Source organism: Lissotriton vulgaris, chromosome 1_1 (assembly GCF_964263255.1).
Source record: "Lissotriton vulgaris chromosome 1_1, aLisVul1.2, whole genome shotgun sequence".
Taxonomy (NCBI): domain Eukaryota; kingdom Metazoa; phylum Chordata; class Amphibia; order Caudata; family Salamandridae; genus Lissotriton; species Lissotriton vulgaris.
This window is the reverse complement of record NC_141685.1, coordinates 2138313980-2138328953: the sequence shown is the minus strand read 5'-3', so window position 1 is coordinate 2138328953 and position 14974 is coordinate 2138313980. Positions and strand designations below refer to the sequence as shown.

Below are 14974 nucleotides of genomic sequence, written 5' to 3'. Positions count from 1 at the left end.
ATGGTTGTCTCACCCCCTTTCTGGCCCTTGGCCTCCGCTGTGGCCTTCCCAACCTACCTGCTGCTTTTCCTGCTCTTGTGCTTTCCCATTTGGTCCTGTCCAGCCCCATCCTTCACCCCCTGTATCGCCTCCCCTTTCCCGGATCACGTTAATGGCAGCCGCAGCACAAACATGCAGCGGGTGTGCTGAAGGCACAGCAAAGATAAGCGCACCTGTCCCCAGCAGTAGAACCTCATACCTTACATCCACCAATCGCAGCCACAGACATCTGTGTCCTGACCACCACCTGATCCTCCAGGCACTGCATCCAAGCCTCCCCACCAGCACTGGAGGTACATTCTCCTAAGCTGTTTTCCACTTCTCCTGCCAGTCTCCCTGCCTGCATCCCCCACCCCTCCTCCTCACTGCATGCACATAACTTTACCTTGCATGCCACCCCCCACCCTGGCTTGCCTCCTCCTCAACACTCACTCTCTCATCAGACATGCCAACAATTTTGAGGCCTCCTGCATGACCTCTTCCCAAACCTTTGCTTCCTGCCTGATACCTGTCTCACTCCAGGTTCGGCCTCTGACATTACCGTGGCCATGCCACAGCTTTGAGATCATAAGGCAAGACAAAAGCTAAAAACACGAACGAAGACTAGCCATCATTTAGAAAGAAAATATCCACTGCCCCATCACATTGTGAACAACTATTACCACCTGGAATAACTAGACTTTAGGCTCCACATCACTAGCAACACCACCCTGAGAGGGGCCCTACTGTACTGACCTCCTGGACCAAGATCCAAATTTGGAAACTCCTGGTCTGACTCCGTCACCCCACTGGCTCTTAACTCAAGCTCCTTCATCCTCCTAGGTAAAATCAATTTCCACCTGGAAGACCACAACAACCTGAACACCAACATTCCACTGGAATACCCTGCACACACTCTGACCCATCCACACTGCTGGATATTTCCTCAACCCTCTTTTTAGCAACTTGTCCGTCCTTATAGTGGACAAGCCCACACTGTCACCTGGACCAAATACTCCCTAATCCGCTTGAACTTGCTCCTCTCCCACCTACGCAGAACCGAACTCTCAAAAGCCACCAGACACAACTGAAACACGATCCCAAGGAAACCCAGGCCACAGAGTTCCAAACATACTACCCGCTACACCTAGAGGGCCTCTCCCGATTCAACACCAATTTAAAGACTAGATCACCTCCTGCACAGAATTCATGGCTCTGCTGAAGACCATCACCACCCTAGGACCAGGCATCAAGCTAGCTGGTACCCGGAAGAACTAGGTCTATCCAAACAACATTGCAAGCAACTACACCACCAGTGGAAACACACCCATGACAAAAATGACGGTAGCACCTTCAAAGCAGTCCTATGGTTCTACCATGAGTAACTTAGCAGCGCTGACTAAACAAATTGAGAACATCTCCAGTGTCACCAAATACATTTTCGCTATAGTGAAGGACTTAACTTCCCCGCCACCAGCTCCACAAATGTCACCCCATCACAGAATCTCTTCTTCTAGCTATTCCACTGCTTTAGCGATTAAAATCAGAACCATATACAACAACTTTACTCTTCAACCAGACCTATCCACACTCACCACCCTCCAACTTAAGAAGACTAACACTCTCAAAACCACAATGACCTGACCCCCCATTTCCTCATTGGAAACTGCCACCTCCATGCGCTCAATTCACTTGGGAGCACCATCGGACCCATGCCCACACTTCATCTTCACCAAAGGACTCTACCCCATCTCCTTTGCACTCACCCTGATACTCAACAACTCCTTCACCGCAGCCACCTTCCTGGACACCTGGAAACACAACATACTACCCCTTCTAAAGAAATCCTCAGCAGACCCGAAGAATCGGGTCAACAGACCGATCTCTTTTTTTCCTTATCCTTTCAAAGTCCTGGAAAAAACTCATCAACAAACGACTGGAAAAGTACCTCAATTACAACCAATTCCTGAACCCCATTCAATCCGGATTAAGGCAGAATTATAGCACGGAGACCTCGCTCATCACTGCCATTGATGACATCTGCCTGATGATGGACAGAGGAGGCACAGAGGCACTCATCCTGTTCAACTTTTCGGCCCACATTTGGCACCGTACGTAGACAACCAATGGACATGTAACAAGGATGCCCTAGCAAACTTCTGAGGTCCTGCAAGATGATGTTGGAATGCTGCTGGCTTCTGGTCCCATTAGGGCACAAGCAAGCTTTTAACCCATAGCTTTTAATAGACACAGGGCTTTACTTGCCTTTGATCGGATAGTATTTCGTATTTACTCTTGAGTATTGGAGACTGGAACGTGCAGAGCCACTAGAGGTTATGTGTATTGGCTCCTCTTTGTCACTGACTGCTGAGATTTGTAGTCCTTCCATTACCTTGTAGTTTGGAGGTGCCTGGCTTCACCCTTGATTGCTGGATATTGACTGCTGTTTTACAATGTTAATGTTTATGCTCATATTTCCCACTGTTATTTTAGTTTGGTTGTTTTCTAGTACTAGCGCCTGCAGGGCAGCCAGTCTCCTGTTAACTATTTTAGTTTCCTCACCTGGTATTTCCTGCTACTTTAGCATAGCGCCTTATTTAACAGGCTCCAACTCCAAGAGCAAGCCTGTCTGTGCCTTGTACCACAGAACCTTTATTCTTTCTCAAAGTAACCACCTTAACATCTCAAGTACTGTGCACTATACCTTTTGGCACTCAATCCTACTGGTAAGAACTGTACCTTTAGGTTTCTTTACTTGCTATCCATATAAATTAACCTTTTTTAATTCTTCCCTTACTAAGTTTAATAATTTGCCATTCAATTCTTCATTTCATATCCCTGCTTTCCACTCCTAACTTAAAAGTTTTTCTACACATGTAAGATTCCTACCTAAACATCATCTTTACATCTGGGATTTCGTACAAAATCTTTAAATTAAATGCTCTGTTTCTCTCTGAGAAGTGACCTCAACCCACTACCAACCCTAATATCACACTGGCCATACCCCAGCACCCAGTTTCTCTATGATCCAACCTAGCCACTCCACAAAACGTGTAGGGGATTTAGGCATGATATGTAGCCTTTCTGGATGATGCTGACTGTATTATTTGAATTACAAACCAAGTCTTTATTTACACTGACCAGTTCTCTAATTTACAAACTGCTCACCATTAAGTCTAGTTTCAGTGCCTCTATGACAGACCATATAGCACTCTAGATTGTAAAGGATTCTAATTTCATACTCTTGGGCAATCTTAACCACCATCTTAATGAGGCACACTATCTTCACATGTTTCCTCTTATTCAAGATTTAGCTTTATCGGGCCTTACTCTTTCCACACAAGTTGAGGGTCACCTACCTGACCCACTTTTCAACAGTATTGCGAATTTACAGACCGACATACTTCTCCCATTATCTGGATGCATCACTATGCACTACCTTTCAGGATAACCATAACAATTCCCAGCTGTTGTCTTCTACCCAGGCTGAAATGTCGCTTGAGTGATCCACTTTTAGGTATGCTCTAGTCGCCTCTCCTACTGACATCACTGAAAATGGTAATACCGTGGCATCTAATTATGATAACTGGATTAAATCCATCATTGGCTGCTACTGCAACAATCTTTGTTATCCTCCGCACCTTAGTTCACTCATGAGCTGTGTGCTCTGAACTCTCATTGCAAAGAATTGAAGCGGAAGTTGCATGTCTATTATTGAACTGAAAGGAAAGTTCGATATAAATTTGCCATCAGGTAGTATTGTAAGCGAGTACGGCTCCCTGTCTTTTTTTACCCACATAATTCCGTCAACAAATAATTCATCCAGATAATTGTTTCTAATCTTTAAAAGTTTCTCCCACCCTGTCCAGGTAGCTTCTGTACTCCGGCCCCCCTCACTGCATTATGTAATGTTTCTATTAAAACTGCCATTGTCCCAGCTAGTTGTTAATATGAGCATGTCATTTCTTTATTTAAAAAGCTCTACTCAGATCCCTTAATCTCTGCTAATTATCACCCAATATCCCCCCTACCATTGTCGGCCAAAGTCATGGAAAAAAGGACTTGCAGTTCGGGTTCTGTGCAAACCACAGTATGGAAACCATTCCTGTCGCTGCCATGGGCAATCTTGGACAATGGAGTGCCTCAGGGATCCTCTCTAAGTCCTACATTATACCGTATGTTAATTTATTTAACTAGTTTGGCTTCAATGTCCTCACTTGCTCTGATAGCACACAAATTGTTGTTTCCATTCAGTAAATTGTTTGACCACCAAAATTAAAATCCAAGAATGCTTCTGAGCAGTCTCCAGCTGGTTGTTTTCCAGCTGTTTGAGGCTTAACTCTGACAAAACTGATTTCATCATCCATGGACGAATACCTGGGGGGCCTCCAACTTTGGCTCTCTCCCTATAGTGGCCACATCGATTACAAATTTTGGGTCTGTGTTAGACAGACATCTGTTGATGGCTTTGCAGGTGAGACACCTCCTGCTTTCAAACGATAAAAATGCTCAGAATTATTTTTTATAGTTCTTCCTCTGAAGGTGAGAAAAAGTATAACGCATGCACTTGTGTTATTTAAGCTGCACTATGACCATTCTCTGTACCATGGAATCCCATCTAAAGTGCTTGTTCAACTCCAATTTTTTTTTTTACCTTTCCCAGTTCGGCCCATGTGTCTACCTTTATGGGAATGGTCCTAAATGTTTTTCTGACAGAGTTCAATTCCAACACCCAGCCAGGCCTCTGCTTGTCTTCTTTTCATTCCTTGTATACATCAGAGTAGATGAGGAGGTCGAGCTTTCTCTTCTCTTGTTTCGAAGAAATGGAATGAGTTGCCTCTGGTTCTCCATAAGGAATTCAATATTTTGCAATTTAATTAGGAGCTAAAGACGTGGATATTTACTTTATCTTTTTCTTGCCTTGGTCCCTCTGTGCGTTGTATTCATAGCGCCAGGATGCCTTTATAAGTTCCTATAACATAGCATAATGGCATACCATAGCATACCATATTACATTATATTATTTATTAAATGAAAAACAGGCTATTCTTCTAATTTCAGTAAGTTGCAAGTTTTGCCATTCTTATTGTTCTGTGTCAGGTGACTGTTGACATCTGCATGTATAATATAAAAAGAATCTACTATTGAATTCACCCCGGGACCAGTTGCCAGACTTTTCTTGGTACCTTACCACCAAATTAATAGAGTCACACCTGATGGACTTCCTAATCCCCAAAAGGAAACGGACCTTTTTGAAGAAGAGAACAACTCAAAGGTATCTCTCACTCTTCTCCAATTGAGGGGTTTTGGGTAGGCAGGAGTGTTTGGAGTCCAACAAACCTGTCAGAGAATCTCATCTGCAAGTGGTATCAACATACCCCCACCCCACACCCTGAAATCAGTACACACACTCATTGGTTGGTATTTTACTCTATACAATTATTTATTATACACTATTAGTCTTCAAATTGTGTATTAGAATAATTGTAATTATTTTAAACAACTCAGCAATAATACATTTTATATATATATAACATGTATGGAAACATTTGAAAAGGCTCTGTAAATGGTAAATGTAAAGGAATTTGAAATTTGAGACTAACAATTAAGTTGGTGTCATCTTCATTTGTACGAGCAGTGCGAGTACAGTAAACAGTATCTGGTATCCATGATTAGTGGCTTCAAATGAGGCACTGCAATGGGCTGATAAAAAGAGTATGCATAGGCTTTCCTGTTATCAGGTTTTTAATTTTGGTGAATTCTGGTGGGATTTTTTCATTGTTTTCCAGTGATTTCAATACCTTAAAAAACTGTGGTTATTAGTGGTTACAATTTTTCTCGCCATAAAAACAACAGAGACCGTGTTTTCCGGTGTTTATGGAAAGTTTTGATTTTATTATTGCATGCTTCCTGCACTGATAGTGCATGGTATATAGACAGTGTATGTACATTGTATATGAGGTACAAATGCATTCTTACAAATCAAAGTTATTGTAGTACCCCATACAATACTTCTTCAGGGAGTCTTTGGTCATGCGCGCTCACTCTTTCCTTCCCACGTAAAACGTTATCAGTATAAAAGCCCTCTCAACATTGGCACTTGAGACCTGCAATGTCAAAACATTCAGTACACAATTTGATAACTCTGGCCACTGGCATAGCTTTCCATGCCAATACTGGTGCACCTGAAGATTGCGATTGTCTGAGACAGGTTCTGTAACATATGCTTTGAAATGGGCGCATATTCCCTCAGAGTTGATGACAAGCATTCTAACATGGTTCATATTGCAGTCTCAAATTCACTTAAAGTGTCTCCCAGCCTACTCTCAAGGAGATGTTTCATATCTATACCCATTACACTGAACACTTGGTAGAAAAGGGTGTTTTGAGGCTCTAGTTTTTTGGTATGTCCACTACAGTCATAATTTTCTATGAAAATCTAAGAATGCAATAGTGTACTTTTTTTCACATCACTATCAATAAGCGACCGAAGATCCTCACATTTCTCATTTTATCACTAAGCAAAAATTCTGTAAACTGTCGCCACGTGGATAATATAGCATTCACGGCCTCTAAGACTGAGAACCACCGGCTAAATGACACAGTTGGGATAACTCTTTCTTTGATGCCACACAAAGCACAAAATGAGAAATATTTGCTCCGGAATGGACTACAAAGTCAATAGCATTCTTCATTAACTCTGAAGATTGTTAAGATGTTTTCAGTATACCATCTAGCAAGTGGCAAAGCACTTCGGTTCAGGTGTCGATTTTGACAGGTCATCACACAAATGTTTCATATACGTAGCTGGATCACTGAAAATACAAACTTCAATCTTTGTTGAACTTGGTAATAACTTTTTGCAGCAGCATTCCAAGTGACACTGTGTTACATGTTTTCTAAATGTCTGGTATAATTTTTTTACCTCTATCCCAAATACTTTGTGACAATACTTTTTCACACATACCTGTCACTACACCTTGCATTGAATGTTTAAAGCCTGGTTGGTTTGACAATTCACCTACTATCAGTACTGTCTAGATAGAAAATTGGGTTGATGTATCAGAGGGTTTAATCCATTCTCTGTCTGTGGATAATTGTGATGGTACATATTGGGAAAGATTCTTATGAAACCAGCTATTTTACCTCTCAGTGAAAGTATCAAACATAGCTAAAATATCAAATATGAGTTTTATATTTCCTGATTCTCTACAGTTTATAAAATAATCAAATAAGACCTACAAAATGCTTCTAACCCCTGCATCTTAGAACAAAGCCCGCAAAAAAAGCAAAAGGAAGAGGAAACCATATTTTAATGACTCCTAAAGTGCAAAACTCAAGCAGAATAATGTTAATCCAGACTTTCTTGCTGCTACCTTATATAACAAAGTTACATTGTATTAACCCCTTTAGGCAGAAATAAAAATGACTTTTTCACTCTCCTTTTCCTTTCTTTTAATGGCATTTAGTTTGTGGTTGCAGGTGTTTTTTCCAGTGTTTATAGGTTTACACTGGTGAGGGCTATTTCCCTTTCAGTGGGGTGTTATCGGTTATTCTAGGTTTAAACCTAAGACAATATAGTCTAAGTATGCATTAGGAGCAAAAAGACAGAGCAATAGAGTAGATTCTAGCATTTCTATTTGTCTTTTCGAAATAAATAATTTTGAAAATCCAATCATCATACCATCCCAGACCTCTTGGCTGGGGGTGAATGTGCGCCAGGTCTGCCCAAAGGTGGGTACCGAGCTCACTGTGCCACTGGATTCAAGTGAGCCTGGCTGATGAGGGGGTGATACCCTGAAATAGGTCCCAGGATAATTGTTTCTGGTCCAGGGAGGACCTGGCTTGGTGGTTCGGGCTGGACTGTTTCCATGAGGTGCAGGGTCAAGACTGATTTGCATATGGCTGGGTCTAAACTGGGGTGGCATGGTGAGCAAAAGAACAATGAATTTAACCCAGATCTCTTGACTGGGGGTGAATGTTTGATTTGATGCGAATTCCGTCCATCATTTGTATGTCTTTTGGAGTTCCTAAGGTGACACCTTTTCAGAAGCACTCTCCATTTATGCATGCTGTTCATAGTAAGCAAGCAACTAGACTGATAAAAAGGTCACACTTTTCTTAGTCTAAAGATCAAGATTATAAAGGTTCCAACCTTGTCCAAACCCTCGACTTCTACTTATGTCTCCTACATGTCTGTTATATTGGCAGGGGATTTCGGATTACTGCACCGTTCCTCTTGTTATTAAATTATTCTACCAATAAGGTCAAATGTTAACAGGTATCTTCCTAGATTTAAATAAACACTCCTTGAAACATTTAACATTCAACTTTTATAGTCTATGATCCTTGTTTTGCTTGCTTTCAATAAAAGATCAAAGTATGCTACCTGATTCAGTACCAAACATCTACATCTACAGCCATCCAGATGCATAAGACTGTCATCATCGTCCGGGCATTCCCAGCTCCTGAGTCTTCCTATACAGGACTGATCCTTTGCTATGTTGTTATGCTCCACCTGCATGTTAACACGCTATTGTGTTACCTGTGTCCCCCCCACCTTTCTTCTCTCCTTGTGCCCTGAAACTGATGGTTTGAGGCCACCTCTAAAACTGTGTGTTAAGAAATTCTGGGGCTCTATATGCGCTTTTTAGTTAATAAGTTTGTGTATTCGTTGCTTTAAAATCAGAGTACAATAATTTGTAAAATTAATGCTGTCCACATAAACTATGTTTTCATTATTTCTTCTCAATTTATATTTATAATTTTTGTGATGCCCAATGGCTATAACACTATAAAATAATTACTGATTTTAGGTATGATGAAGAGTTGGCCCAGAGTGAAGCATCAGAACGTGATATAAGAAGTCGTTCGGGACAGTCAATTGGACTAAAAGGAAGCAGAGCAAGAGATTCTGGAAGGTCAGGAATAACAACCTGGAAATAGCCTCCGAGATGAAGCCACATTCAAGAAGGACATTTCCTGAAAGACTTTTGAAGCTGAGCCCTGTACAGTGCTCCAGTGGCTCAGGTCCGTGACTTCCAGCACCAGTGACTGGGGTATATAGGTGGTTATGAAATTAACCCATTTACTTTCCCAGAAATGAATCAGGACTACTTGCAAGTTATTTTGAAATGGCACCTTGGACCCTTCTGTAAACTTTGCTACCTCTTTTGCCATGTGAATTCAGGAATATAAAATTAGGTATGTAATAGGTACATTTTTGTTTAAGAAATTGTACATCTGTTCATAACATAAGCAACTGTCTTTTTTTTATCCCTTTGCATGATAGTATGCAGTGCTTAACACACCCCCCTGAAAGGTCATACTTTTTTATCCAACTGTCGCTTCTAATTATATATGCATAAACTATTTAAAAATGTTTCGTTCATATGCACAATTGATCAGAGTATTCATAGGAGTGCGTAGTGAATAACCTTTGTGTAATCCATTTAATGCTGCATGGAGATTAAGTATACTGTTGATAGGTATTTAAAGGATTTGATGGAAGACAGTGAAGTGTCAGGCCTAGAGGAACATGTAGTATACTCGGTATCAAGCCAGCTTCACATAGAATCTTTCATTTGTGAAATGTAGTTTTTATCCCTGACAAAATAATGGTGCAACACAAAGAACTTCTGTTTACATGGTGTTTACAAAAACCTGTTTGTGCCTTCAGGTATGGCGAGATGAGTAAAAGAAAGTATTGACTCCGAATGCCTCAATAATTAACAGCTAGGGAGGGTGGTTAGTAGTTGCATCAGACCTATTAAATAATAACCTTGGGAGTGGAGCTTGGCAATCAGCGGCAATGAGCACTTTTTTGCCAGCTTCTTACCCCACTCCAGGCCTCAAGCAGTGAACTGGGCTTAGAATGCCCTTTGGTAATGATAAATGTGGTGCTGGGTGCATCTCCCCTTGATACTGCAAGTGACAGAGACTGAGTAGCAAGTTGCCAGCAGCCCATGCGTACCACTGTTTGCCTTGGTAGAGTGCCCTTTCGAAGCGATCAGCAGGGTGGATGCTTTTAAGCAGGAGATGCCTGCTGAACCTGAGCTGAAGTGTAGTGATCGTGGCTGATCAACATCTGGGGTGGGAGTATGTCAGGAGGCACACCTTTTGAGGAGCTGCCAGACAAAGCCTATCCAAGTGAGATCCAGATGTAAATTGACAGAGTGGCATTCCTGAACTTACATATTGGCACTAAAGTACTCAGGGAGAGATAACCATGACTTTGTTCCAGCTCTAACAGCAGCGGAAGCAAACGCTGATGGAGAAGAAGGCACAAAGTAATCAATTGATGACTAGGCAGGAGGACAGAAAATCATGATTAGCATTTGATTCAGTACTGAAAACCCAGATACAGTGGAGAAGGCGTCTGCCCTGGTGGAAGCCTGAATGACGGAGGTAGGCTAAACGGTAACAGGGCTCGATGCTGTGGTTTGGTTAAGTGAGCCACATGGAAGGGACATCCAATCCAGTCCAAAGCAGTCTTATCCCTTGACATCAGAGCGGAGACTCTGGAGAAACTATGGTAACTTATCCGCATAAGGATCTCATAGAAATGCTTGCTCAGGACTTTCCAACATCCTTATAGAAAGGTGCTTTCTCAATAATGCTTGGTGGCTGTCATGGTGATAATCTTGCTTCAGGACCCTGACTTGCGATATCCCATTTTAAGAAATGCAGACATTTTTAAAACCGGATTTGCAGCTCGAGGTCAAACAGATTCTGAATTTCCCAGATATTTTCCCACAAATTAAAACTAGAGAGTTTCAAGTGGGGAGGCCGGAGTTGAAGGTCTTAGGCATATCGGCTTCAATTGGTATCCTGCACCGACTCAGGACCATTAAGGAGAGTAAAGCCTTCTTTTTACATAAGTGGAAGTTCCCCAGTCATTTTTTAAGGATGTCAATAGTGCCTCAAAACATGTGAGTGCAAAATGAAGGACCTGATATCAAACATGTGACTTGTGGGGTGTTCCACTTGAAACCTTCATTGGGTCACTAGAACCATTTTGGGAATGGAATCATTAATGATACATGTTTTTGAATATTTGCATTTGAACTTGTCTTTACACTGTTTCGATGCCTCCTTCATTTCCAACACCCTCTTTTTCTCATGGTTTTCCTTTCTCATGAGATACATCCCCATCGTTACATCTTCTCAGTCATCTCTGCTCTTCTCTTCCAGTTTTCCTGTTGTTGATTACGAAAGAGGCTGGAATGATTAAGGTACACTATTCTTTCTTTGGGAAAAATGCGTTTTAGTGCATTTTGGTTTCTGAACCTGAGTTCATGGGGTTTCTAATTTTCGATTCATTGTAGGCTCTGTATTTTTGGTGTTAACATGTGGTAATGTTTGTGTAGTATGAATTGCTGTTGATTGTGATGGGTTCTAATAGTTAAGCAAAATGATGGAATATTAAGTAATATTCTCTCCATTAGATTCAGTGCAAATACCAGATAGGAATTGTTTTTGCTTGGTTCACTTGTGAATATGTGGGTTCTTGCATATCTAATAAACTGCTGCTTTTTAATAATGCAGTAGTGTTTCCCTTGCAATTGTCTGCTCAGTATCTAGAGCCTATATCCACAGAACGTTTTGCTTAACTACATTTCATCTAGGTGCATACAATTTCTTTTGAGGCAAAAATGGCGAGTCTCATTCTTGCATTCAAGATTTGCAGACCGCTTTGACTATTGATGGAAATTACAACTGTTGAAAATCCACCAGATGACCTTATATTCTGCAGCCTTAAGTGTATAACAGGAGTTATAATATAGGCATTTCTGGCAATGAAAATAATTAGCAAACGGGTTCGAATAAGTGGGCATATGGGGTGTGGAGTGTGCGGTGTGTGCAGAAGATATGTTGCAAAACAATGACGCGAAATAAAGTTAAAATGCATACTTTCAATAACCATAATCATGTGCACTCAATAATAAAACCGAAGCGCACACATACAGTCCATGGTTGAAGTATAAATTCAATATAATAATCTTCTTGTTTCCGAATTTGTAGTGCCAAATATGCTTTCTTCTCTGTACAGACATGTGGTGGTTCAGTAGAAGTACATTCTTCATTACAGATAGGCAGCCGACGTGTTTCTTCCGAAGACTTCCTCAAGGCTGTATAGTGGAGATAATATTAGGCCAGTAAAGCGTAAATTTCAGCAAAATCAAGAAGGGTTTCACTCAGTCGTTAGGTTAAATAGTAATATCCAAATCAGCATCATGCAGGAAGGTTGTGTGCAGCGCAAGACCTTGATAAGTCTGGTAGTCAGAACGCAGCATCCTGAAGTCTGTACCTGGAGCCTTGAGGAAGTCTTTGCCCGAAAAACATGTCAGCTGCCTATCTGTAATGAAGAATGTGCTTCTACTGAACCACCACATGTCTGTGCTACTGAACCACCACATGTCTGTGCAGAGAAGAAAGCATCTTTAATACTACAAATTCTGAAACCGGAAGATTAATAAATCAAATGGATACTTCAACCATGGACTGCATGTGTGTGCTTCGGTTTTCTTATTGAGTATTGCCAACCAGGATTTCTGTGTTCTAGCCAAACCACTCCAGGTGATTAGATCCATTATTGGAAAAGCACCATGAAAAGATTTTTTTTTTTGTACTCCTCAACAACATTGCAGTGCTATTAATGTGCTACTATCTATGTGCGGGGTTGGATGGCATAGCCACCATTGTTTCTTTATGTATATAACCATGTACATTGTCGACCTGCAGAAAGAATGCAACCACAGATTATCTTCCAACAAATGTACCTTGGAAATCTACAATTTTTGTAGTTAGAGAGGAATACTACTAGATGTTTTTGTGAATGTTGAAATGGAATAAAGTAGTGTAAACATGCATTATTTATTGGGATTCTGGCCTATAATTGTCAAATATAAAAAAAATACCCATGTGCCACAAGTGGATGCAGTAGAAACTGGTTGTAATGGTGAACTCCTATTTCTGCTTAGCAGATAAATTACTGTATTTATTGGTTGCCACTAATGCTGGCTTTATATCACTCCATGCAATGGTGCATGTCAAAGGGGATTTTGCCCATCCTATATTTTGCCTTCGAAACATCCCTGTAAGCGTCTTTCTAGATTGAAGTGATGCGTTTCCTACATGGAGTCACTTGATGTTGAATCTTGCCATTCTTTTGTTCCCAGCATATATTTTCTGCATCAGGCTTGTTTGCACTGAATTCTTAAAAAGATTATCTGAGTACAAATGAACCGTCCTGTGTATACTTCTAAATGATTAAATGTGATAATACGATCCTAGAACACCCCAAACAGCAGTTCCAAATTGTGGCTGTGGACTCCTTATTGTGGTGAGAAAAATGTCTGCAATCCTTAACATCATCAGTAATGTTTGTGGTCAGGCTGCTGCTACAACAGCAGCACTGCACATCTATGGTATCTATGACATTGTGCATGTACTGTACAGGTTCTATTTATTTCAATAAAAGTGATACCACAATTATGATTTGTATTTTATTGTAGAAGACATAGAAGACATTACTGCCGATTTTCAAATGAGAGTTGCTATGGAGGAGCTTGGTCTTAGAAGTTAGATCTATCCTTGACAATTCAGTCCTACTCCACCAACCTCTCTCATCAGCAACAACTAAACAAATAGCTCTATTTCAGCGTGGCCACACCTACACAGTAGCTTGTCAACATTTTGTCTCAGTTAAATATTAGATATTAGTCACAAAACAGACACAAAAGCAAGTCAGAGTAAGCTATACTCTGAAGAATGGAAGATAGTTATGTTTGTGTCATGTGTACACATGCTCTGCATACTCCTGACTTTAGTGTTGAGATTGCACATTTACAAGTTGTTTTGCATATGAAGTCTTTCGAGTCATGAGATATATGGTGAATCCTCCCTTAGTTGGCAATGGGCATGGACATCCAAATACATGTTAGATGTTTTTCCCGCTATCAGGTTCTGATGCGTATTACTGGCGCTCGAGGTTCGCTACGTTCCTCACACTCTTGTGCTGGCCCAATCAGTCAGTTCAACTCAGATACTAGAGGGGAAACAGCCTTTCTTGTCTGCTTTCCTCCGCATCTTTTTCCTGGAGACTGACCATCAGGCTCTCAGGCCCTCTTTGGGCATGGGTGCCTCACTCGCAAGCAGGACTGTGGGTATGGTAGGAATTAAAACGCAAACCAGGCCTTCAAAAAAGGCCTGGGACACCAACACCGCCCTTTAAGTTGTCGGGCATCGAGCCCATCAACTAAAGCAAAGCCTTCTGATAGAGACTTCTACCCACAGAGTCCTCAACGTTTGAAAATTTCCCAGGCATCAGATTGGATATGGAAACTTTTTCAGCAGTACCTCTGCATGCCAGTAGGTGGTGCTGTGTAGCTGTTGCAGTGATGTCATTCTGCTCCGGACCCGTTGACATGTGCAGCCTACTTAGGCCCCACTCACACATTGATATCAATTCTGCTCTTTCCATGCCATCAGACCTAGATCTATAGCAACCTCTCGTCTCTTTGAGATACTTTACTTCAAAATGTTTCTGTGTGCAAGGGAAATGTCACCTCTGAAAACAGCAGGTTTCAAGTCCGTTAAGGACTGTTGCAAACAAATGTCTGTAACAGATCCGCATCAGGTTTGCCTGTGATGCCCAGGTTCAAGCCATGACTCCAAGGCATTGCAGTGATTGTGCGTGAATGAACCTGATAATCATACACAACCACTAGGCGAAATTCTATATCGCCTAGCATCATAATATTTCCTAGCGAGACCAGTTGAAGTTGAAGGATCAGTCCTGGTCCAGAAATTGCAGGAGTCATTCCCGAGGTCTTTGTCGCGTTCCAAGTCTTTGAGTAAATCGAAGAAAAAAAAACATGAAAAATCCAAGCAGGACTCAGCCCTTTCCCACCACTCACATTACAATGAGAAGGCACAAGGGCCTCACCTTGCC

The 14974-nt window shown here is 41.3% G+C and overlaps 1 protein-coding gene across 3 annotated transcripts in view; it reads left to right on the top strand.

Annotated features, from left to right (window-relative positions):
* Positions 1-13513, top strand: part of TTLL1 (TTL family tubulin polyglutamylase complex subunit L1) — a 381222-nt gene extending 367709 nt beyond the window's left edge. For 2 of the 3 annotated variants that reach the window (XM_086922194.1, XM_086922187.1), the window contains exon 10: positions 8835-13513. In XM_086922194.1, the coding sequence (XP_086778320.1) occupies positions 8835-8964 (130 nt within the window). In that variant the 3' untranslated portion in view covers positions 8965-13513. The remainder of the gene's footprint in view (positions 1-8834) is intronic. The other variant, XR_015295929.1, reaches the window with a different exon arrangement.
* The last annotated feature ends 1461 nt before the right edge of the window (positions 13514-14974 follow it).